The sequence below is a fragment of the Orcinus orca genome, chromosome X, assembly GCF_937001465.1.
Source record: "Orcinus orca chromosome X, mOrcOrc1.1, whole genome shotgun sequence".
Taxonomy (NCBI): domain Eukaryota; kingdom Metazoa; phylum Chordata; class Mammalia; order Artiodactyla; family Delphinidae; genus Orcinus; species Orcinus orca.
In genome coordinates, this window is record NC_064580.1 from 97,440,354 (window position 1) to 97,467,551 (window position 27,198).

Here is a 27,198-nt window from a genome sequence, read left to right on the forward strand (position 1 = left end):
CCCCACCTTGGCTCTCTCTCTTGCATGACACCCTTTTGATTGATTCGCAGGAAACCCTCAAACATCCCTTGCCTGATAAATTCTGGGAACGCTGGCCAATCCCAAAACAGTCAACCCTGTCTTCCTGCCAAGGGCCGCGTTAAGCTTTCTCAGAATGAAGTGCAGCTCCAGTTCTCTGCTCCTACTGCAGAGAACAAATGTCAAGCTCTCTGATGGTCTGGTGAAACCCCTCTCACTAGGGTTGAGGTGAAGGAGGTAATACCTCCACTATTCCAACACTCCAGTAGAGGTGGAATGGAGTCTTAGCCTGGCAACAGATCTCTACAAAGAAATGTTTTCACAAGTTTTCCCCCCCCTCTCCTCCACAACCTGACTTCTTTTTATTTCTTGGAACCTGTTCTGGAGCATTTCCTTTGCAAATTCTGTATGTCATGATCTGGCTTTGGAATTTCCCATCTACTGTAGGGCATCTATTATGTCTTCCTGGAAACTTGCATTTTAATATCATGTTACCTAAGGCTTCTTTTTCCTAATTAGGTTGGAAACATTAGACTACCCCTAATGAAATCTCCAGTTATATTCAAGTAGCCTCATTCTCTTTGGACATTTAAAAAATTGAGATGGCAGCATAAACATTTATTGAGCATCTACCATGTAGTGCAGGCTTTAGAGATGTTTTCCTGTATAATCCTAATGAAGAGAGTTTTTCCCTCTTTTACAGACGATAAAACTGAGAAATTAGACTTTCTCAAGGTAACCTAGAAAATATAGATCAAAGCTGAGGCTGAAACCTAGGTCTATCTGACTTCAAAATCCATGGTCTTTTTGTTACAACGTGACCTTCCAACTTTTTCACCAAAATATCCCAAATGGCAGAATAGAGTGAACACGTATCCCTGGAGAAGTCTGGGTAGCCCAAAGAGGCACCACCACAAGTGCAACATTTCTCTGAAGTCTCATGCTTGATTGTAAAAGTGCATACAAAATTTGCATTTTATTCTACAATATGTTTATTGTCATATAAACTATCTTGAAAATTATCACTCAAATTACCTACGTTCTCCCTGAGATCCTCTAGAAAGATGCATTATGTTTACCCTGTAGTTTCATGAATCTTGAGCATACTACTCCAGTTTGAGAGACCCCAGCATACTCCACAGGGTATTAGACTATGCTGGTGAGGTATTAACAATTTCAAGGAGAGTCTCAACCCACTGTAACCACTAGAATGAGGGAAATGAAAAGTTAAAAGATGCAAGATTTGGGGGCTTCCCTGGTGGCGCAGTGGTTGAGAGTCTGCCTGCCGATGCAGGGGACACAGGTTCGTGCCCCGGTCCGGGAAGATCCCACATGCCGCAGAGTGGCTGGGCCCGTGAGCCACGGCCACTGAGCCTGCGCATCCGGAGCCTGTGCTCCGCAATGGTAGAGACAACAGTGAGAGGCCTGCGTACCACAAAAAAAAAAAAAAAAAAAAGAAAGATGCAAGATTTGTTAAAGAAAATTTGGGATAAAGGAAAAAGCACTGCAGTAATTTCTTAAAGATTGGCATAATACATTATTATGCTATTATTATTATATACTATTATTAATAATATGGAATTATTAATTTCATACTAAAAATTGTTGATGACCATGAGTGTTTGGATGAACAATGCACTAATAATGTTGTAATATTGGACAAGTGACATGAGGGCGTTCAGCTGTTTTTTTTTTTTTTTTTTTTTTTTTTGCAGTACGCGGGCCTCTCACTGTTGTGGCCTCTCCCGTTGCGGAGCACAGGCTCCGGACGCGCAGGCTCAGTGGCCATGGCTCACGGGCCCAGCTGCTCCGCGGCATGTGGGATCTTCCCGGACCGGGGCACGAACCCGTGTCCCCTGCATCGGCAGGAGGACTCCCAACCACTGCGCCACCAGGGAAGCCTTGTTCAGCTGTTCTTAACCTGGAGGCCATGGAGCATGGAAATTATATGCCTATTTCTGAGGAAGAGGACAAACCATAGCTTTCATTAAGTTCTCAAAGGAATCCAAGATGTACCAGAGGTGAAGAACGACTGCTACAGAGAAAAGAGCAGAGACTTTGGGATCACACGGCCTTGTTTTCAAATACTGGCTCCAAGCGTACTAAACTACATGACATGCTTCATCTCTGAGCCTCTGTTTCCTTATTTGTAAAATGAGAATAATAATATACAAGTCACAGCGTTGTTGTGAGGATTAAATGAGATTCTCTACGTTAAATGCTTGACACAGAGTAGGCACTCAAGAAATGTTAATCTCCTTCCTCTTGCCACAATATATAAAACACAGTAATGGCAGTTAAACTACAGTTGGATGAATCATTTTTAATGGCACATGTACCCTGGATAGATATGCCTTCTTCAAAGATATTCTACCTAAAGCTTAGACCCCCAACCAGAAACTCAGACCTAGATTCCAATACTGATGTTAAATCTCCACAAAAAATTCAAAATAAAAGTATTCAGTTGGCGCCTACAAAAAAGTTTCCCCAACATATGCACACATTCTGTTTATAAAGATGGAATTATTTAAATACCACTATATCCTGGCATGTTTGGTTTCAATTCTATACATATATTACTATAAACCTAAGATGAAAAACCTCTTGAATTGAGCAGGAGATCTGATCCCCTTAAATGTCATATGAAGAGGCTTTTACAAAAACAGGGAGTCTTCACTAGTCCTACAGATTCATGAAGAAGACTCGAAGGGGTTAAAGTGGAAGGCTTATACAAACTTTGCTTCTCAGCTTCTCTCTTACCTCCTCCCTCTCGGCTCCACACCGCTACAAGGCAGAGCTGAATCACTACCTTTCCCGCACGCTCTAAACTGTTGCCTGCGAAAGAGGAACTGGGGACTTCACTATTCAGGCTGCTTCCATTCAAGTGTTCCGGATGGTATATACACATCCAAACAGACACTTCTCTCTTTGGAGTTTATAAGAAGCAGGCATCTGAAACTGCACTCCGAAGCTGTAAGTGGCAACTGGAATTTTAAGTAACTGATAGAGGGTGCTTTTCTGTTTTACGCTGGAAAGGTCTGACTCCTCAGGAAGATGAAAGAGAAAGCATATTTGCATGAACATAGTCCTGCTTCTGTGGCAAAACAAGGCTTTCTTTCTATTTTCCAGATATTCCAGAGATGTTCCTGAACAACTTGCCTGTCGATGCATGCTTCAAAAGGGATGCTTAAATGGCTAATCCCATTCATCCTGTGAGCCAGGAAAGGTAAGAGAGATTTGGAAATATTATGATGTTATTTACGGTGAAATGAGCGGCATTTTATTTATCGGCAGGTGTGACAAATAGGCACCATCTGCCGCAGAAGATACAGCAACTCCCACTTGAGAAGCTTGTTACTTAATGGCTCCAGCCATTGAAGAAGCACTTGTGCTGGAATTGTTTTTTCACAGGCTGATGTGGAACTAGATACTCTAACAGCTTCCACCTCCCTTAGTTTTCTCTCCCTCACACGGGGCAGATAAATACGAACAGAATATGTTAACTCCTCAAAGCTGTTGCAATTGATAGTTTTGACTGTCTCTTCTGAGTCGTTTCTCTGATCATTTTCCTTAGCTATGTGGTGGGGATTTCAGCTCTGAAATTATATAGGCAGGTGTCATTCAGAAAAACGTAAAATTACCAGTGAATTGTTTTCAGAACTTTGTCATGTTAAAGTAAAAGTAACTATGGCAAGCTCCTTGAGGATCAGGTTACATTTATCTCTGTATCCCCAGCACTTTTTCTCTTATTAGAAACAAGTTTCACCCTAGGAATCCCTCTCAGCGTTGATGGATGGAGAAAGCTCCACATCTCATTTTAAGGAGCAAAATTCATGGTCTGGGTGTGTATGTTGTTTTGCTTCTGCGAGGTTATATATACTATGCTGACGTTGAACATTACGGGAGACTTGGGATTTCAGTGTTCATACCAAAAACTCAAGAAGTTTTTTTTGTTTTGTTTTGTTTTTTTTACCAAGAGTTTTATTTACCAAGTTAAGGACAAAACATGCAATCAGAAAATCAGAGGTGCATTTACATTGCTTGTGGGTGTTTTGATTTACATTACAAGTAAACCGGATGTTCAGGCTAATGTTGGACATTGGCCAATTATTAAGTTAATCTCTTTCCATTTTCCCTTCCCCCAAACTTCCCTCCCCCTTTCCTTTCTTCCTCTCTTTCCCAATGTTTTCCTGCTTCCGTATCTTCACCTCTATCCCTTAACCACTCATTTCCTCCCACCTCTTATCCACTTCCCACACTCCTCATCACCTTACTTCTCACATTTCCTTCCTTCCCTCGTCCCCTCTTCCCTCTATCTTCCTTTTTTCCTAATTCCTTACCCTTTTTCCTATCGCGCACTCTCCTCCTCGTCCCTCAACAGCTTTCCATCACTTTTACGAAGACTAGAGACTGATTTTCATTTTATTAGCTTTCCAGAAAGAACTGCAGGATACTAAAATCCTACAAGGGTCTTTCCACAAAAACCAGATTCTTTAGAATTAATAGAATTTTGATTTCTTTTGAAATTGCATGGTTGTTTTTCTTTCCAAATGGTCCAGAGCTTTTAATGGAGCAATCACATTATCTGTGCAACTAAGTAGCTAGTTAGCAAAGAGAGCTATGGCAATCCTGTTCCGAAAGCTTTTATGAGAAGTTGTCACAGATGCAGGAGCAGATTAACAAAGAGGACTCCCCAGTATCTAACTTTTCGTTTACTCATTTCAAAGTCCTTAAGATTTAAGGAATTAAATTGATAGACCTGTCTGCATTGAACAGGATGTTTGGTGTTCTGCAGACTGCAGAGGTTTTAAGAAATACACGGCTAGTTAGTTTTCCAAACCCTCAAATGAAATGTTTAAAGAAGTTGACAACTGTACGTGAGATCATTGTTCTCTAAAGCTTCTCCAAGCTTCATAGAATTCTAATATATATTTAATAAGTATTTAGACCTTAAGGAAGATTAAGGGTCGATTGTGTAGGAGGCAGTATTATTGTTACTGAAAAGCATTTATAGACACAATTGAACTTTCTAAAACTTAAGGCTGTAAACCCATTCCATGTAGTTTTCCTTTAAAATCATGCAACTGAAATAGTAATTCAAGAGCAAAGTTTCTAACGAAGTGACTATTCCTTTTTTTAAAAAAATTTTTTGGCTGTGCTGTGCAACTTGTGGGATCTTAGTTCCCCCACCAGGGATTGAACCCGGGCCCACAGCAGTGAGAGCACTGAGTCCTAACCACTGGACCACCAGGGAATTCCCACAAAGTGATTATTCCTTAATTCCAGAAGATAATCAGGAATTTAGTCTCGTTTGCACAATAAGAGATAGGGGAGTGGGGGAAGGGAATAAAAATAAAAGGGAGTTTCAGGTGCTTCCCCAAGCTATATTAGCTATCAGAACAGAGATAACACTGTGCTTCTCTCTAAATTGTCGGTGCTAAGTACATTTCTTCAGTCATACCCATGCATTTGTTCAACAATTATTGAGCAGCTATTGCGAGCACAGTTGTATAAGGGACAGAAGGTTGAAAAAGATCCTCAAGGGGTTTATAAATTACAATTTGGGGGAAAATACAGCAAATAGATACTTACAGTATTAGGTGAATGTAATTTCTCTAGGAGAGAGAGAAAGCCTGTGGGAGTTAGGATTTGGATGAGAAATCAAGGTCAGTTTCATGAGCGGAACTATGAAGAATGCTAGCATTTCCCCAAGCAGAGATATGCAAAGATGGAAGAAACTGATCAAACAAAAACATGGAGGCGGGGAAGTAGGTGACAGTGAGCATTACAGCTTGATTGGAAAGGAGGGTAGTGGAAGGAATTGAAGTCAGCCAGGCTAGGACATTGACAGCCTTGAACGCCAAGCTAAGGAGAATGGAGTAAAGTCCAAAGACAGTTAAGGACTCTCAAAGGCAATATGGGCTACCAAATCTTTATTCCTTTTTCATCCTGTAAGATTAATTATAAATAAATCATATAGTAATGGACTGTAGAGTAAAAAGAGCAAATCGAAGATGACATATAGCTTGACAATTTTTTTATAAAGTTCAAAACAAAAATAAACAACATAGTGTTTAGGCACAGGTGTGTGTGTGTAAATAAAAGCAAGGTAATGACTAACAAAATTCAGAATACTGATAATTTCTGGGGAGGTGTGGGATGAGATAGGGAGGAGCATAGGTAGATGTCATGTAAATTATTAGTTATTCTCAATCTTACAGTTGGTAGGTGTTTGTTTACAGGTGTTTGTCCATGGGTGTTACTGAGTAAACAAATAAAAGGGACCCTGGATGCACCGATGATGACAATGTGCCTAACCAAGAAGCCTGACTTGCCCAAATCTGTGTATCTGGAGGTCCACAGGAGACTAAAAAGATACTATACTACTGCTGAGGCTTTTCACACTTGGATTGCACTAGCAGTGAGTGTTTATTTTCCTTCGACTTGTCTTCTGGAGGCCAGGTGAAAAAGTAATGCCTCTATGTGGGTGGCCCGGGACTGTCAGAGTCCTGACTCTGCGACGCTCTGTTCTATTTGTAGAGTGGTGCTTCTCAGCCCAGGTCACATAGCGAAATCACCTGTGGAACTTTAGGCACTACAGCTGTTCATGCCCCACACAAACCTACTGAATCAGAACCTCTGAAGGAAGAACCCAGGTATACATATTTTCAAAAGGTTTCGTAAGTGATCCTGAGGGCAACAGGGACTGGAAACCATTCCTTGCAGAGTGTACTTAGAAACTAAATGGGTAGCTTGTCACAAATGTAGACTTCAGGGTCCTATCCCGAGAGATTCTGATCTAGGAAGCAAGGAGAAAGGCCCAGAAACCTGCATTTGTAATACAAATATTCCAGGGACTTCCTTCAGAAACATTGCCCCAAGGGTTCCAAAACCCTAGGGCCTCAGGGTGAGGCCTGTGTATTCGGTTCTCTCTGTATTCGGTTCCTAGGACTGCCATAAACAGAGTACCACAAACTGGGTGGCTTAAAACAGAAATTTATTCTCTCAGGTCTGGAGGCTAGAAGTCTGAAATCAAGGCATCAGCTTGGTCGTGTTCCCTTTGCAATCTGTAGGGTAAAATCCTTCCTTGGTTCTTCTGGCTTCTGGTGTTTACTAGCAATCCTTGGCATTCCCTGGTTTGTAGGTCCATCACTCCAATCTCTGTCTCTGTCTTCCCCCTGAACGTCCCTGTCTTCTCTTCTTATAAGGACACCAGTCATATTGGATTAGGGCCAACCTAATGACCTCATTTTAACTTGATTACATCTGCAAAGACCCTTTTTTCAAATAAGGTCACAACACATTCACAGGTACTGGGTGTTAGGACTTCAACATATCTTTTGGGGGGACATAATTCAACCTGTGGCACTCTTGTAATAGTTTTTTAAAGTAGGGTCCCCAAACAACCAATAAGATTAGCTATGTTCTTTAGCTGGGATATCTAGATAGAGAAACTGATAGTTAACTCTCAAAGCTCTACATGCAAAGAATCACATGAAAATCTTGTGCTTAGAATGCATATTCCTGGGCCTTGATCCAAGATATTAGAACTCAGTAGGCCTGGGGAAGGGCCTAGGAGTCTACATTTTAAATCAGGTAGGGGGTTCATGCATCACACTCTTGAGAAAAACTGGATTTGGGAGGACAAGCAAGGCTAAGAATAGAGTGGTCTGGGGAGAAGGAGCTCCCAAGAGTAGACCCTGCAACCGGCATTCGTAACAAGCTACTCAGGAGAACCATTGCCTTTGGGGCTGGTGTTTCTAGGGAACAAAGGGGTACCTACGTGATTATCTTTTCCACTTGTTAGTGAATCAGAAATCAAAATAGATGTACCTTTAAGTATTGCAAAAATGTTTCCTAGACCATAGCTCCAAAGACAGTAGAAAGAGACCCTGTCTCTTTGTTTGCTCTTGTTTCTTGAGAACCACATGGGTGGTAGGGGAATTAGATAGGTAGGCTAAGGCTCATGCAGATTACAGAAAGTATAGTACCACAGGTTAGTGAACATAAACTTTAAGCTGAAATGCTCCCAGGCTGGGCGCACAATTCAAGATTGTAGGAAGAGTAATGTAATTGTTGGAGCTGTTTCTATTAACTCTCCTTGGGCATGTTAACAAGCGACAGAACTGGGCTACATTGTCAGCTCTCTGACACTACTGCACGTAGAAGTTTGACAGGTGATGGTGGTTTATGTTGTTTTTATAGTCACCCATATTCAAAATTCATGTTCTGAAAAACAAGCTAAATCATTTTGGAAGCCTTCAACAGTAAATAGTTGACCCTATTTACACACTTGAATATTTTCGCGAATAAAGACAAGGTTCTGGGGCTTCCCTGGTGGCGCAGTGGTTGAGAGTCCGCCTGCCGATGCAGGGGACACGGGTTCGTGCCCCAGTCTGGGAAGATCCCACATGCCGCGGAGCGGCTGGGCCCGTGAGCCATGGCCGCTGAGCCTGCGCGTCTGGAGCCTGTGCTCCGCAACGGGAGAGGCCACAACAGTGAGAGGCCCGCGTACCACAAAAAAAAAAAAGACAAGGTTCTGTCTTTACCAATAATGAATGATGCAGTTATTTGCTCAGAACAAACACACCCTTTAAATTACTTCTGATCTACAAATACTGAGGGAAAAAACTGTATTCTCACCCCACAGACTTAAATGAGAGAGACAGAACACAAAAACAAAATTGGGGGAAGCCTACATTCCTGAAAATTCCATGATTTGTTAAAGCGACCCATGGCACTGCGACCTGGGGTTTGAAGAAATGAATCCTTAGATTTAGGCCTTTATTTCAGTGCTAGGCTTTCCTGCTTAAACTAGGGCAGTGGTTCTCAGTCCTGACTTTACAGTCACTTGTGGAGCTTTTTAAAAATACCAGTGGTTGGACCCCACCCCAGACCGATAAAATATGACTCTCTAGAGTGGTGACCAGGCCCCCTACTGTGGAGATTATGATCCAGAAAGTCCAGATGGGGGCCCAGGGTCTGTATTTTAATAAGTACTTCAGGTAAATTTTATGACCAGTTAGTCTGGGAAACACTGTCTTAACCTAACCTAGTTATTAGCTGCTGTTCTCTGATCTGAATTTTTCTTTAACCTTGTAATCGGTATTTACCACTCAGGAAAAAAAGCATTCAAAATGATAAAAATTCAGGGTATCATTTTAAGACTAATTTTCCCATAGCAAAACATTTTGCAACATATCAGTTAATTTTTATTTCAAAACAAATTGCCGTCTGTTTTTCTTAGACACCCGAACCTTTTATTGTTGTTTTTGATTTTCAGGAAAATCTGTTGAAGAATTTTAAGAGTCAAATCTTCTGAGCCTAGATCTACTGCTGTCTGCATCTCTTGAGACCTCCTCCATCTGAGAATTACCAGGTCTGACAACACTTTCCCTCCAGCCTACAGTGAGGGATGTCAACAGAACTGTAGAAAAGTCACATCCTCTAGACTTCCAACCCTCAAGCTGTGGCAGCTGGAAAGAAACCTTACAAGTGTCATCCCTATGGGGGATCCAGAAAGACAAGAAGGGTAAAAACTCAGATATGCTGAGCCTGAAGTATACAAAAGCTTTTAGAAAATGCTGAGCCTGAAATATACAAAAGCTTTTAGAAAGTCTCCCCACAGAAGAATCCAATTAAATTCACATAATTAATGCACACATTTAGATGAGCTGTAGATAAAATAGAGCTCTTTCTCCCTCTACCAAAAGACAGGAAAAGTCCGATTTAATACTCATTCTTGTCTCCATACCAGTATTATAAAGCAGTTTCACCATATTTATTTTAATCAGTATATGAGTAGGACTGTGGAAAGTAAAAGATTTTATTTATATTTTTTAAAAAATGATTAAGAAGTTCTGATAGAAACTATTTGGGAGGGGGATACTTGTGCACTGCTGACTTGGCTCTGGTTGTGATTGCTTTGTGTATGAGATCGTTAGAACACCTCCAGCATATTCAGAGACAGCCTAAGTGACTGTGGAATGCCTCAAGGGCAATAGAAATCAAATAGAAATAGGTACCAACTCAAGTCTTAAGTGATGACGGAGGTGCATTTCAAGTACCATGGGAATCTCACTGGGCGGGCCCATTTCCCCACCCTGGCCACAGAGGTTGACACTACTTCAGAGAAGTATTCCAACCTGTATATGTATGTGGGCTTATTCCTGAGCCTCCTGGCCATTCTCCTCATCCTGCTCTTCACAATGCTCCTTCGGCTCAAACATGTCATCTCACCCATCACCTCCGAGAGCACAGAAAGTGTTCCTCAATTTACAGACGTAGAGATGCAGAGTCGAATCCCCACTCCTTAAAGTCAGGAAGAAAGTGAGCTTTAAAGGATCTCAGTGAACCCTTGTATGTTGATGTCCAGGAAAGCTGACTTTGTTGCATGTAGCTTCCCATGTAGGGAATCAACAAGTTGTTCACTTAACAAGTTGTTCATGTTTTCTCTGTGTTATTCTTTATCTTGACTCTGCTTGTGGGATATCTAAGAGGTTTGACTCATTCCTTGCCAGGAATATAGGAAATGGCAGCTGGTTGGGAGGGAGGTTTCCATGGTAACCAAAGAGAGCCTGGGCCTTGAGCAAACCTCAGACTGCAGAAATTCACAGGCAGCTGTTGTAAAAAACACATGACCCTGGAGGCTCCAAGAACAAGGAAAATTTGCCTTTGAAAGGGCTAATTGTTCAAAGAGGGTATCCCAAGAAAGGAACAAGTTTTAATTTAGCAGTTGGACCCTAAAGAATCACCTCTGCTTACATGAAGTTAAATCATGTTGGAGGTTAATGGAAGGGACCACAAGCCCTTTCCCAAAGGAGCAGTGATTTATCATCTGTGGCCATCGGGTTTGTCCCAAATGCAAGAAGAGTTCTTAAAAGAAACTGTTTCAATTTAAAGAGCAAGTTTACAAAAAGAAGTTTCTAGTCAACAAACTCATCTAGAGAGGGAAAATGTGCATTTTATATCTGTGTTATTACTATTACTGGACTTTTAAAAACTCAGATAATGGCCGATGTATTACAAAAATCTGGAACAATGAGCTCCCCCCAGACCAAGGGAAAATTAAGTCAAAATGTGCTTATGATAATGAACCTTATATTATACGTGCAGCTTCTTTGCCTTTTTCTCCTTACCCATCATGCTCCAGGATTGAGTTGCACTCAAATATAAGCTTTGTTTAAAGATGGCCTCGGCAGGGCTTACCTGGTGGTGCAGTGGTTGAGAGTCCGCCTGCCGATGCAGGGGACACGGGTTCGTGCCCCGGTCCGGGAAGATCCCACATGCCGCGGAGCTGCTGGACCTGTGAGCCATGGCCGCTGAGCCTGCGCGTCCGGAGCCTGGGCTCCGCAACGGGAGAGGCTACAACAGTGAGAGGCCTGCGTACTGCAAAAAAAAAAAAAAAAGATGGCCTCGGCAAAGAAGACTCAACTGTACTTTAAAGCAGAAATGAAATAATCTTGGTATTCTGTCGTTGAATGATTGTGCCTTTGGGCAAAACACTCAAGCCTCTAGGTAGCAGGTTTATCTCTCTAAAAAATGATCTGAGGGCTATTTAGTCATCACTAGACTCCTTTTAGATTTGAGTGTAAGAAAAACAAAGAGAGACAAAGGAGGAAAGGACTAAACAACACCCTCCAACAAATCCTTATTGAGATCAGTGTCCTCAGATGTCACATTTGTCTTTCCCAGAAAATGTTCCTCCCTTCCTGATCCCTGCCAAAAGATGAAGTGTTTCGCTTATTACCTATAAGAGAAATATATTTTGAAAAATTCCATTCTCATAAGTAGCCCTAGTATGCCAGTAGTGGAAAAAGAATTTGATTTTTTAATAATTAACGTTCCAAAAGGGAACCAAAGGAAATGAGTACTGTTTACAAATTAGAAATTAGAAGGCTGGTCATACTCTTGCCACCAAAGAACTGAAACACCCATGTTAAATTCTACCTGCTTAGAAAAAAATCAGTTCTCTCTTGCACCTAAAAGGTGGTCATCAAATTTCAACCAAGTGCTCCGTCGGGAATTGCAGCGGCAGTGAGAAAGAAGTGGAATGGATGTTAGGTTAATGGCACCTCTACCAGACATGCAGCTCTCTCTAGTTTGTTGCCAATTTAAATTGGCCCCTTTACTCTGATCTAAATCTAGCATGGTGGTGAAATTCCCAAGTGCTTTCTACTTTTATACACAGTCATTTGCCAATACTCCCTCTCCAAGGGGCTGCAGAGTGTGAAATCCCCACATGCAGAGCTTAACTCAGTAGCAAGGCTGACTCTGGCACACCTGTTAACAATAGGCACTGTAAGAGATGGCAGCTGCATTCTGCACCATTCAGAAGAGATGAGCAGGTAGGCTAAGACTCAATAGGGCATGTGCTTCCCCTTTCGGTATTATAATTTCCAAAATGCAGAGTGATTCATATTATTGCATTTGGTGGTTTAAGTTGTCTTTGTTCAACACCCAGACTCCACATACCTTTTAAAATGTTAGTTCTTGGCAGCCATACACTCACTTCATCAAAGGCTGCCAATATACCCCAGAACTTCTTAAGGACACACATCTCTCCTCACGCCACACTCTGCCTTTTGTGCTCACAGTATTTGAATGCACTTTACAGTTAAGAAGTCAGTGACTGGATAAATGAAGGAACTGATTACATTTTCAACAGCAGTGAATAGCAAGATACCCAATGCCTTGTTGCTGAATCTGATGAAGAGACAGACTGCAAATCTATTCCCTGCCCACCTGACCTCTCCAACACAGATTTCAGGAGTTTAAACTGCTCCTTAATCTCTGAGTTGGAAGAAGATTCCCAATTTATGATTAGGTTACTCACCTGGAAAACAACCACCCTCTTTCATCACAACTACCCCATGGGATCCAAATCTTCACCGAGCATTAACCAAAGTACACAGCACAGATTGCACTAAAATAGCAGCATAACCCCTGACGATTTCCAGTGATAACATAAGTGGAGATGTATGTAAGCAGATGTGTCATTATGGTGACTCACATGGTATTTAATCTTTGGGAAAATAAACTGAATGTTTTCATCATAGCAAACCAACTGTAAAGAAAATTTTTCCATTTATATTAAATTTTATTATATCCTCCAATGTATTAATTAACATATATTACCGCTCAAAGAGGCAGCTAGAGCAATCAATGGGCATAATTTGAATTTATCCATCTATCCAAAATGCTGACTTGGCAATGCCTTCCCTCACCCCCACTCTCCAAAATATTGCATGTTAGCCTAAATGCATCTAAACAGATAGGTTATTTATATATAGATGTACTTTGTTTTAAGGTGAAAGAATGAGTCTTCACTTTTTATTACACATGAAATTGCCCTTTCCATAAATAAAAATGCTGAAATATCAGCAATTTCATATAATTCAACCAAATAAAAGGACTCACCACATGAATTCTTTAAACAGTAAACTTTCCTAATGTGTTTAAAATAACTCAATATCCAAAAGTGTACTTTGCATTTCAGAATCATGGGTTGTATAAAACAAGGTTTATTGTAAAAGACTTTTGTATTATGTACTAGGCAGGAAATCTTGAGATATATCAAGTAAAGACAGGTTCATTCAGCCTAACATTTCCATCTATGCCAAATCTGAAGCTTTGGACTCCTGAGTCTGATGGCTGCAGACCCCACCATGCTTACTAAGTAGGTAAAAGGGGTCCATTTAATGCAATTAAGTAGTTATATTTAGTAATACATCTTATTCTCCTGCATTTGTAAAAAAGAAGCACTTTTTTTTTTAACAAAATTGTGTGGAAGAGAAAATTGGGTTTCTTTTGTTTAAAATCATTAATACTTGAAATAGATTCATATTGTGTATATGAAATATAATATTTGAATTAATATTTAGCATGCCATTTTTGTTCCCTGTAAAATAAATTCTGTTTGGTTTGCTGATAACAGCTATATATTGTCTGAAGAATATAAAGAGTATTAGTCTCTTCATCCCAATATAAATTGTAACAATTACAAATTTGTGGGATTTATAATTCTGAGGTGTCATTATTTTTTCTTAGTCGCCAACCTCCCAACTTTTATTTTCTCCCCACTTGCCACCTTATTGGTGTGTTTGTTTCTTTAGTAGTAAGATGTGAAAAATGGGTAATGACTACCAGCTGCCAATGAAAGTGACCTGAGGTGAGAGTGAGATAAGGTATCTGAAGTACCAATATCTTGCAACATTCCCCAACATGTGGGATATTTTTATTTATGTATCTTCCATTTCGTACTTTCTTCATTTGTTCCTCACAGCAACCCTGTGAGTAATGAGTGGAAGTATTATGAAGTCTGTTTCACAAAAGAGGACGTTAGCACAGAGAGATTGGGGAGACATTCATGGTTACACAGAGGCCAAGTCAAGAGTACACTGCCAGTCTTTGGACTCCTAGTTTAGTACTCATCTCAAAAAGTGCTTTGCTTTCTGAGCACTGAATAGATACTCCAGAGTTATTCATTCCATTACACTCCAAGTTCTGCAAAAAACTATTGAGCTCTATAGGTTATTAATTACTCCCTGTGCCGAAATTCAGAACAAATAAGCAGAATTCTGCCATCTATTAAAATCATTTTATAGTTGCAGCAACACATATTTAACAGACTGTAGGGAAGTTTACACAAAGGCAGATCCTGCAGCTTTAATTTACATGGAAGAAGGGAAGAGGCAGAAATATACATGAATTATCAACCCACAATGCAAATTCTAATCCTTTGATCATTTGACTTAATGTTCACAGTCAATGCCAGTTCTTCATATACATGATTGTGATCTTTCCCCTCCTAGAAATGAGAACACCTCCTCTTAGGTAAAAATAGTGCTCTTATTTAAAATTGTATAGTGTTCTAACTGTACACAGCTATTTCATTTGTGCTCTTTAATAAGTGCAATGGCATTAAAAGGGAGAGAATTACTGGCTAGAGAAGCTTCCTCTAGCCACAAAGAATGAATTATTGTCCTCGTAGAAAAAGGAGACAAAAATGTGGGACATATGTAGAGTAGGAGAAGGAAATGCACATAATAGATATAGGTGAGGAGGTTTTGAAGAATAACTTGAGGAATTCCAGGAATTTCAATTCATTTTTCACATCAACTATTTGTTGATTAAATTATACATACACACGTTAGAGAGTAAGAGAGACAGATTACACAGCATCCTGAGCTAGGCTCTGTGGGGATCTAAAATTTGCAATCATAAAATCTACAATCTGGTCAAGATGATAAGTACCTATATTCATTCATTCTTTCAACATTTATTCAGCACCTACTGTGTGTGCTACCAGTGAAAACAGAACACACTCTATGCCCTGGTGAAAGTTACAGCCTAGGGGATGGACATCTCCAATCATATAATTACAAGAATACTATGTTACAAAGGAGGAGTATAGGGTGCTTGGGTACATACAAAGTGGAGGGCATGCTGCCTAGACTGGCCTAGAGTGTCAAGGAAGACTCTACTGAGATGGTATCTAAGCTAAAATCTAATGGAGGAGTAAAAGGAGAGAATAGAGCAAACATTCCATAGAAAGAACAGCATGTACAGAGATTCTGAGGTCAAATAAACTTGGCACACTTGAAGAAGCACAGTGAGTGAAGAGAAGTCTCCAGAAGGCTGGAAAGGTTGACAAGGACAACAACATGCAGGGCCTTGTGGGCAATGTTATAGATTTTTAACTTTAAGCATAGAGAAGATGAGAACTCTGGTAGCAGTGTGGAGGAGGGATTGAAGAGGGGCAGGAGTGGATGCAGGGAGACCAGTTAAGAGGCTATGGAAGTGGTTCAGGAGAAAAATGATAATACCCTAGACTTAACACCATCCCATCGAGTGGTAGTGGGTAGGGATAAAGAGAAGTAAATAATTCGAGATAGATTTAGGAGATAAAGTTAGCATTACTTGATGACTTGGATAAGTGGGGTAAGAAGGAAGAATCTAGAATGACTTACTGGCTTCTGGTTTGAACAAGGGTCTAGTGGCTCTATTCACTGAGACAAAGAACACTAGAGGAGAATCAGATCAAGGGGGAGATGAATTTCGTTTTGGACATGTTTAGCTTGATGTGCCTTTGAGACATCCAAGTGCAGATGTTGAATAGGCAGTTGAATATACGGGTCTGGAGCTCACAAGAGAGGTTAGGGCTGGAGACATAAATTTAAGAGGTGTTAATGTATGAGATTGCCCAGGGAGGGGTTGTAGAGTAGATTGAAGAAAGAATGCCAATAATGTAACACAGAATATGCCCAAATATTTCTCCCTGTTTTTGGAGAATTAGTCACTTGTCAAGCAGGTTGGGAAAGGAGATTAGGTTTAAGGGTCCTCAAACTGAGGTAAATTGCCTGGAAATACTTGGTAGCAGGAGAAGAAGAGTGAGTTAGAGATAAAGTCCTCTGGGGAGAGGGAAGACTCCAACCTGAGGAGACCAAATACAAATATGAAGTACAAAGGTTAGGAGTAGTACCATACATAAGAGGAAAATAGAGCCAATAATTTGAAGCCAGAAACCAAGGAGACAGTGTTGGTACAGGTTAGTAATAGTACAAATAGGGTCCTGAGAGTTTGCAATGAACAGGGGTGGGTTGTCAAACACAGGTATGTGATTGTATTGATCATGTTCCTGGCAGGAAACAGATGGCATTCTCATAAAGGGTGAGTAAAGAAACTCTAATGAAGGGACTATTTACTAAGGGGTGAGTAGGATTAAGGGGTCAAAAGAGATAGCAAAGCACCCAGAGACTAGCAGCTGTAGGAAGTTACAACCACTCTTAGGCTTGAGGGCGGAAGGGGAGGGAAACGTTTTTGGAATACGGCATGCCCTGTAGCCTGAGAAAGAAACTAACAATCTATGACCTTAGGTAAATAAGCAAAGCCATAGGGGGCTGGAGGATTAAATACTCCAAACACTTTCTCCTCTACCTTCATCTGCTGATGCAGACCACCTGGAAGCCAGAGGGCAAGGAAGCCAGGGGATGCAGTTTGTAAAGGCCAGCTTCCTAGAACTAAGAGCAGGGTGGAGAAGGCTTGTGAGAACGGATCTGGAGAAGACAGAGAATATACAGCACAGAAGGAGGCATGTTGGGATGGCTTGAAGATCCAACTTGAGGTTTACTGAATATGATTCTACCACAGAAAAGATAAAACATACTAGAAATTTTCAAAGGAGGCGTATCATTCAGAGTCCAATCAGAAAAAACAAAACCACTCTAGCTATTTCAAATAGAGGGAATTTAATATAAGGAATTGGCAATGCATGTGATAGAAGACAAATGGGGACAGTGAAACAGGCTCAACATTAGCAGAAGCAGAAGCCTATCACCAATCCTAGGGTTTGGGAAATAACGGGAAAGGTAATATTACAAGAACCCAGAAGCAATGACCCTCTTTGGTCCTAGAATCATGGAGGGGCCTGCCAGCAGGAGATGAGACCACAAGCAGGGCTACCTGGTGGAATCTGGGACCTTAACAGAAAGAGCTCTTTGGCAGGAGCTACAACCATGGAGAAGAAAGATTTTGAGCCATTTTTGGTAGAGCATGTTGTGATTGGTTGACAACATCTTTTATGGTGAAGAGGGTAATGGAGGCATACATGCCACATATCTTTCATTATGGACCTAGATATATTTCTTTATATCATGACTGTGTAGCATGAAGATATAAAATGTTAGTGTAAGATTTAGCTGGGAGCAGAATTTCTCTTAGGAAGAAAACTGTCTTTATCTGGCAAGATACTCTAATAGTTCACCTTAATTGTGGAAATATAATCCTGAGTGTATGGCTGATTTGAGCTGGAAGCAAGAAAAAGATGGATAAACTGTAACATAAGAAATGAACATATATTTGAAGGGTTGTTGGGTATGAACGACAGATGAGAGGTAAAGAATACAAAGTAGACAGAGGACCTAGCAACATGGCAGGAGGCTAGAGGCCAAGAAGAAGAGATAACTAGTCAAGATTCTTCCCTCAGAAGAGCTTTGAAGAACAGCAATAGTTAATGTTCTAGACAATCCAGGTAGTCTGGACATATCAGTGCTTTGGTAAGGGAAGGGGCTGTGATGGTATCTTGCATGGTGGCATTTGCAGAAAAGGGACTATACACACAGAAGGCAAAACAGAGCAAAAATGGTAAAGTTGGTAAAAACAGGAACTTGGATCCAAAGGTAAGTCGAAATATAAGGCTTTCCTTTACCCCAAACCTTAGATACTGTAACTCATTAGATGCCTGGAGACCTGCTATTACACGTCTAAATCAAACCCTTCAAAATTTAACATTTCAAGCTAACAGAATATCCAGTACTTATTCACCAATCTATTTGTAGGTGATGCTGAAATCTGCTATCTTATTCTAACACTACTTACACTCTAGAGTTCTACCTTGTGGATAAAAACTGTTCTGGAGAATAAGAGACACTGATTTCTAACTTTTGAAGAATTTCCACATTGACATGGTAGAGCCAATCAGTGTAGTTTGAAAGGACAGAACTCAGACCAACAATTAGAATTTAAAGGGAGCAAGGTTTATAGGAAAATAACTTTGGCTCATTGTGTTTCTAGTAATAGAGATTCTCCCAAATAGAGCAGGTTTTCTTGTAGGGTAGAATATTGTTGAAACAGTTCAAGCAGAGGCTGATGGTCATATCTATCAGAGATAATGATAATAATAATAATCATTAGCATATTTTGAAGACTTATGTGTTAAACTCTATGCTTAATATTCTACATGCATTCTTATTTAAACTTAACAAAATCCTACAAAATAGGTATGATTACTATCCTCATTTTACCTACAAGAATATTGAGGCATAGAAAGGTTAAATAACTTGCCCCAGGTCACACAGCTAATAAATGACACAGAACTGGGATTCTAAACCACAGCCAACTGACTCCAGAACTCATATGCTACCATTATGCTATACTGGCTATGTAATGGTATAGAAGTGTCCATAAGTTGGCTAGGAAGATGACCTGGGGAACTTCTAATTCCAATATTCTTTATGTATATGTGTATAAATATGTATATAAAATATATGATCTGTGTGTGTGTACCTGTGTGTATATATACATCTTCATATATAGAGCACTAGGGAAAGAGACTCTTTAATCCATGGAAAAGATGAGTAAAAGATGGCCCTCTCAATAGAAAAAAAATCGACATAAATTGAAATTGATACAAACTGAGAGGTGGTTTGTAAAATTTTGGTTGACAAGACATAGGAAGTGACCGAGTCCTATGAATTTGACAAGGTAGATAACCTGGAAACTATGACTGGAATGTAATGAAACATCAACCACCTCAATTGTAATGTAACTGGACCATCTGTGATGTTGAATTAGAGAGCAAATAAACTCAAGTTGTGTTGGTGATATATGAGGAGCCAGCATTTGACACTACTATTCTCAGCTTGGTATTATCATTACAATGTATGATTTAATTTGTTTCACTACATATGTATGTATCCATGATGATATATAACATTGTTTTGCAGTGCATGCTTTTAAATTTAATATAAATATATCATAATGTACCTATCCTCCTACAACTTATGATGATGATTATGCTTATTAGGTTCATGATATTTATCATTAATTTTCACTGTTGTATTCCATTGTATAAATATACCACAATTGTTTTATCCAGTTTTCTGGATGCATGCTTTGTCTGATATTATTGATAATAGAGCTGCACCAGCTTTCTTTTGGTTAGTATTTACCAGATATATATTTTTCCATCCTTTTACTTAAAGTACCCATTTTCTTATATTTTAGATATGTATCTTATAAGTACAATATTAGTTGGGTTTAGCACTTTTATTGAATTTAAAATCTGTATGTTTTAAATCGTATGTTCAGCCCATTTATATTTATTGGGGTTACCAACATATTTGGACTTCTTATTATCATTTTGTTATTTCTCTTGGTTTTTGTTTGCTTTTTTCTCCTTTCCTACATTTCACTCAGTTGCTTAATTTTTTAATTCACTTTTATTCCCTCTATTGATTTTGAAATTAGGTATTCTACTTCTATTCTTTTAGTGCTTGACCGTAAAATACTAAGATATTTTATGATTACTTAATGTAAAGGATAAAGTTTATCAGCATGTCTAGTCTCCTATTCCGTAATACAAGGACTGAATGGCAGAATTCTTTACATGCAATTTCTTTCCTCTCATCCTCTATATTACTCTCGCTGAGCATTTTATTTCCCTTTTGTTTTATGTTTTTCATTTAATTTTTTAATTAAAATGATGCATGAACTAATTTTAAAATTCTCAAAACATCATGCTGAGCAAAAAAGCCTTAGACAAAGGGAACCTATTTTATGATCACATTTATATTAAATTCTAGAACTGCACTATCCAATATGGTAGTTACTAGCTACAGATTGCCACTGAGCACTTGATATAGGATTAGTCCAAATTGAGATGTACTATAAGTGTAAACTGCACACTAGATTTCAAAGACATAATATGAGAAAAATGTAATATATCTCATCCATAATTTTTATACTGATTACATGTTGAAAATGATAATATTTTGGACATATTGGATTAAATAAAATACATTATTTAAATTAATCACTTCTTCCTTTTTATTTTTTGTAACATGGCTAATGGAAAATTTTAAATTACACGTGGCTCCATTTTTGCCTCATATTACATTTCTATTTAACAGTGCTATTCCAGAAAAAGCAAAACTTATCTGTAGTGAAAAAATCTAAACAGTAGTTTCCTTTGGAAAGATGAGGGTGGAGATTGACTGGAAAAGTCAGGAAGAAACTTTCTGTGGTGACAGGTATATTTTATAACTTGGAAGTTAGCATTACACAGGTGATTAATTTGTCAAAATTCAAAATATTAAGCTCTCATTAATCATATGCATGCTGAAGTATTTAGGGTGAATTATATTGATATTTTCAATTATTTTAAAATGCATGAAAAATTAAGATGGTTTGATGGGTGAATAAAGGGATGAATAAATACATAGTTGTATGATAAAACAAATATTGTAAACTGTTAATTGTAGAATCTAGGGAGTGGGTACACATACAATTGTACACTATACAATGCTTTCAACTTTTTGTATGTTTGAAAATGTCCATTATGAAATGATGAATGAAATTATACATGTAGATAATTTTAAAAGCTAAATACATGAGACAATGGTTTTAAAGGCACTGGCCACCAGGCAATGAGGGACACTAGTTTGTAGATATGAGAAACAAACGAGGTGACACCTATGATTGCCCCAGCTATAAGTGATTTTCCAGGCCATGGCATAGGGTGGAGGTATTGAGGCAAAGGTCAGTGGATCCTCTCTGTTGATGTTATGGAGCTGAGAGTCTGGGGAGTCAAATGCAACTAGAGTTAATGAGACAGAAACAGAGTCCCAGAGAGCTGCAGAGGTCTCCCCTCAAGTATTCAGCAGAGTCACTATCAGTGCACATGTGTGAAAAATCTACTTGAGGCCAGAGAGAGAACAAGAAAGGATTAGATTACAAAGAATAGTACCTGACACAGAAGGCCAGAAATAGTGCCTATTCCTACCAGTCAGATTGGGAAAAGTCATAATTCACAGGACATTGGGTAGGGTACCCAGAAGGTCTGGCCTCAGTGGTGGGAAAAATTAGCCCTAGACTGAGCTCTTCTTTGGACTCACCTAAACCAGAAAAATAAGACCTGAAAGGATCAAATTGTTTCCAGGTAACTTAACTGCATCTAAGAACAAAGCTAACAAAGATTTATAGGAATATAAGTATATCCAGCACCTGACAAGGTAAAATTCATAATGCCTGGCATCCAATCAAAGATTACCAGGTATGTAAAGAAACAGAGATACATAACTTATAATGAAGAGAAAAAAATCAATCAAAACTGACCCCAAATTGACAGAGATATTAGAATTAGCAGACAAGGACATTAAAACAATTATTATAACTTGTATTCCATATGTTCAATAAGTTAAGCAGACATACGAAGAAGACCCAAATTGAACTTCTAGAGATGAAAACTACAGTTCCTGAGAGGAAAAATTCACTGGGTGGGATTAAAGGCAGACTAGTCACTACAGAAGAAAAGATAAGTGAACTCAAATGCATAGCAATAGAAACTATACAAAATGAAACATACAGAGAAAAAAGAATGCTAAAAAATGAAAGAGCACTAGTGAACTATGTGTGGCTTCATATGTGAGCAACTGGAATATTTGAGGGGATTGGGGGACAGAAAAAACATTTGAAGAAGTTGGAAGAAACTTTCCAACTCTGACATTAATGAAAAATATAAATTCACAGATCCCAAAAGCTCAATGAACCCCAAACAGAAGAAGTATGAAGAAAATTACAGTAAGGCATATCATAATCAAATTGCTCAAAACCAATGATAAAGAGAAAAATCTTAAAAGGAAATAGAGCTGTTACACATAGCTGAATGAAAATAATGACATCAGATCTCTTGTCAGAAACAATGTTATAGAAAAGAGAGTTGACACCTTTAAAGTACTGAAAGGAAAACAAAACAAAACAAAACCCTGTCAAACCAGAAATCTATACCTGGCAATATATATTTCAAAAACAAAATCAAGTCATTTTCAGGCATACAAAAACTGAAAGAAATCATCACTAGCAGACCTGCACTACAGGAAATACTAAAGGACATTCTTCAGGCAGATACCAGATGGAAGTATTGATTTAAACAAAAAGCAAGAAGGAGAGCACCAGAATTGGTAACTATATGGGTAAATATACAAGACTTTTCTCTTATTTCAATTTCTTTTAAAAACTGTTTAAACAAAAATAATAAGAATTCATTGTGGGATTTAGAGCATATACAAAACTAAAAAATATGACAACAATAGCATAAAAGTTGGGAGGGGAGAAATGGAAATATATAATTGTAAGGTTGTCATACTATATGTGAAATGGTATAGTATCACTTGAAGGTATACTGAAACAAGTTAAATGTGCAAAAAAAAAAACACCTTAAAGCAATCACTAAAATAACAAAACAAAGTGTTATAGCTAATAAGCCAACAAATGAGATAAAATGGGGTCATAAAAAATACCTGATTAATCCAAAAGAAGGCAGAAAAAGAGGAAAAAGTGAACCAAAAAAAGGTGGGACAAATAGAAACAAATAACATGATGATAGACTCAAACCTAACCATATCAATAATCACATAAATGTAAATGGTTGAAATATCCAAATTAAAAGGCAGAGATTGTCATATGGAATAAAAAATTAAGACCCATAGGAGACCACATGCTGCCTGCAGGAAACATACTTTAAATATAAAGGCACAAATAGGTTAAAAGTAAAAGGATAGAAAAAGATATAGCATGCTAACACTAATCAAAAGAAAGCTGGAGTGGTTATATTAATATCAAAGTTGATTTCAGAGCAAAATATTGCCAGGGATAAAGTAATTTATTTCATAATGATAGTGAGGTCAATTAATCAAGAAGACATAACAATCCTAAATGTTTATGCACCAAATAACAGGGCTTCAAAATTCATGAAGCAAAATTTGATAGAACTGCAAGGAAAAACAGACAAACCCACGATTATAACCTAGGCATCGCTATATTCCTCTCTAAAAAATGAATAAAATGTGGGTAGAAAATTAGCAAAGATATAGTAGACTCAAACACCACTTGACCTCATTGACATTTATAGAACACATCACCCAACAACATCAGAATGTAGTTTCTTCTCAAGTGCTCAGGGAATATTTACCAAGATAGACAATAGTCTGGGCCATAAAACAAGTCTCAATAAATTTAGGATTCAAGTCATGCAAAGTTTGTCCTTTGACCACAATGGGATTAAATTAGGAATCAATAACAAAATGATCTTTGGAAATTTCCACAATATTTGCAAATGAAATAACACTTCTAGATAATGAATGTATCAAATAAGAAGTCAAAAGGAAAATTAGAAAATAATTTTAACTAAATGAAAAGTTAAGCACAACATATTAAAAATTGTAGGATGCTACGAAAGCTGTATTTAGGGGCAAATTTATAACATAAGATGGCTATATAAAAAAGAAAAATGATCTCAAAGTAATAACACAGTCTTCTACCTTGAGAAACTAAAAAAACAACAACAACAACAAAAAAACCAAATTAAACCTAAAGTAAGCAGAAGAAAGGAAAAGATCAAAGCAGAAATCCATGACATAAAAAACAGAACAATAACAGAGAAAAATCAGTGAAACAAACAAAAAAAGCTGGTTCTTTAAAAAGATCGATAAAATTGGTAAATCACTAGCCAGACTAATGAGGAAAAGAGAGGATATGAAAATTAAAAATATCTAGAACAAGAGAAGTGACATCATGAAAGATTCTACAGACAGCAAATGAATAATAAGGGAATAACTTGAGCAACTATTCCCATAAATTTGATGAATTAGGTGAAATGGACAAATTCCCTGAAAGACACAAATTGCCAAAGCTCAGTCAAGGAGAAACAGATAACCTGAAGAGTGAAATATATATGAAATTGAAATTATAGTTTAAACCCCTCCTACAAAGAAATTCCCAGGCCCATATGGCTTCACTGGTGAATTCTACCACACCTTTAAAAAATAAATAATAATAACTTTATATAAAATCTTCCAAAAAATTTAAGAGAAGAGAATACTTCCCAACACATGCTACAAGGCTATCATTACTCTAATACCAAAACCACACAAAGATATTACAAGAGAAGAAAACTATAGGCTAACACTCTCATGAAATACACACAAAAATTCATAACAAATATTTAGTAAATTGAATCTAGCAATATATAGAAATATAACACATCATGACCAAGTGGGTTTTATCCCAGGAATGAAAGGTTAGATTAGCATTCAAAAACCAATCAATGTAATGTATCATATTAACAAACTAAAAAGATGAAAAAACACGATCATTTCAATAGACACAAAAAAAGGATTTGATAAAACCCAATACTTTTCATGATAAAACCATTCAACAAACTAGGAATAGAAGGTAACTTCCTTAAATTGGTAAAGGTTATCTACTAAAAATCTGCTGCTAACCCCATATTTAATGGTGAAAGACTGCATGATTCACTCCTATGATCAGGAACAAGGCAGGAATATCTGTTCTGCCACTTCTATTCAACATTCTGACAAGTGCAGTCAGGCAAGAAAAAAAAAACAAACATAAAAGGCATCCAAACTGGAGAGGAAGAAGTAAAACTATCTTTATTTTCAGACAACATGATTGTCTATGTAGAAAATCCAATAGAGTCAACAACAACAAAAAAAAGCTACTAGGACTAATAAGCGAGTTTAGCAAAATGGCAGGATACAAGATTAATATAGATCAACTGTATTTCTATATACTAGCAACGAACTATTGGAAACTGATTTTTAAAAACAATACCATTTGCAATAGCATAAAAATATGAAATGCTTAGGGCTAGATATAACCAATGATGTGAAAGACCTGTACACTGATAATTGCAAAACATTGCTAAAAGAAATTATAGAAGACCTAAATAAATAGATATTCCTTGTTCATGGTATAGAAAATTTAATATTGTTAAGATGTGAACTCTTTCCAAATATAAATTCAACACAATTCCCATCAAAATCCCAGCAGGCTTTTTTAAGGAAATTAACAAAAGGATTCTAAAATTCATATGAAAATGCAAAAGACCTAAGATAGCCAAAAGAATTCTGCAAAAGAACAAAGTTAGGGGTTAACATCTGATTCCAAGACTTATTATAAAGCTACAGTAATCAAGACAATGTATTATTGGCATAAAGGTAGACAAACAGATCAATGGAACAGAATAGAGAGTCCAGACATAAACCAACACATATGGATTCACAAACATACAAAGTCAAAGCAGAAGAGAAAGAAAAGTCTTTTTGACAAGTGATGCTTAAACAATTGAATGTAGATTCATAGGCAAAAAAATGACCTTTAATCCATAACTTCTTTTAGAAGTTCTAAAATAAAACATAGGAGAAAATCTTTGTGACCTTGAGTTAGGCAAAGATTTCTTAGACTTGACAACAAAAGCACAATCCATAAGAGAAGAAAATGATAAATTGGATTCCATCTAGATTAAAAATTTTGGCGCTTCAAAAAGCAATGATAAGAGAAAGAAAAACAAGCCTCAGACTGGGAGAAAATCTTTGTAAATTATATAACTGACATCCAGTATATATAAAGAACTCTCAAAACCTAACAATAAGACAGTAAACAAACCAATATGATAAAAAAAAATGGGGGAAATATTTGAACAGACATTTCATCAAAGATATATGGATGGCAAATAAGCACATGAAAAGTTGCTCAACATAATTAAGGAAATGCAAATTAAAACCACAATGAGACCACTACATGCTTATTAGAATGTCTAAAATTAAAAAGCCTGACCACATGTTAGCAAGGATTGGAGTGACCAGAACTCTCATACTGCTAGTAGGAATGTAAAATGGGAGAGCTGCTTTGCAAAACAGTTTGGTAGTTCATTATAAAGTTGAACATACACCTACCATACAATCTAGTCATTCCACCCTGAGGTATTTACCCAAAACTAAAGAAAAATATGTCTGTACAATGACTTGTACAGACTTTTCAAAAGAACTTGTTAAATAACAAAGATTCAACTAAGCACATTTAAAGATCAAGTTGCCTTGATTTAATGATTTATGAATCAGGAAGCATCTCATCTAGCAATAGAAAGGAGGTCCACAGAGCTGTAGAAAAGGAAAGATTTTTAAAGGAAGAAAGGGGGCAGGAAAAGGAAATTATCAGCAAAGAATGCACTGTTTCAGGGAAGGCCACCATCCTAAGGGGAACGGAAGGGCCTACTGGGTGGATTACCTCACTAGTGCTGACCTGGTAATTCCAGGTTTACTGGTTAAAGGTTACATTCCTGGGGGGCGTGGAGACTGCAATTAGGTTAGGTATTAAGTCTCGGTTTGCTGATGTGGGGTTTAGCACAAGTGATTCCATTTTGGGACTGATGTCTCCTTTTCAAGAAGCTTAACTGGTAACATGCAAAAACTGGAAATAACCTACAAGTCCATCAACAGGGGGATGAATAAATAAATGGTAGTATATCTATACAATGAAATATTACTGAGTCAAAAAAAGGACTGGATTCTTGATACATGCAACAATAGGGGTGAATCTCAA

General features: G+C 37.9%; 2 protein-coding genes across 3 annotated transcripts in view; one reads left to right on the forward strand and one right to left on the reverse strand.

Moving 5' to 3' along the window:
- DCX (doublecortin) overlaps positions 1-27,198 on the reverse strand; it is a 338,315-nt gene that overhangs the window by 216,863 nt on the left and 94,254 nt on the right. The gene's annotated exons all lie outside the window — the stretch shown is intronic.
- SERTM2 (serine rich and transmembrane domain containing 2) lies at positions 8,834-11,231 on the forward strand. Its single transcript, XM_033408838.2, has one exon. The coding sequence runs from the start codon at positions 10,062-10,064 to the stop codon at positions 10,332-10,334; it is 273 nt and encodes a 90-aa protein (XP_033264729.1). The 5' UTR covers positions 8,834-10,061; the 3' UTR covers positions 10,335-11,231.

Excerpts from the sequence above, each read along its gene's own strand:
- SERTM2 (XM_033408838.2), top strand. The coding sequence starts at position 10,062 with ATGACGGAGGTGCATTTCAAGTACCATGGGAATCTCACTGGGCGGGCC.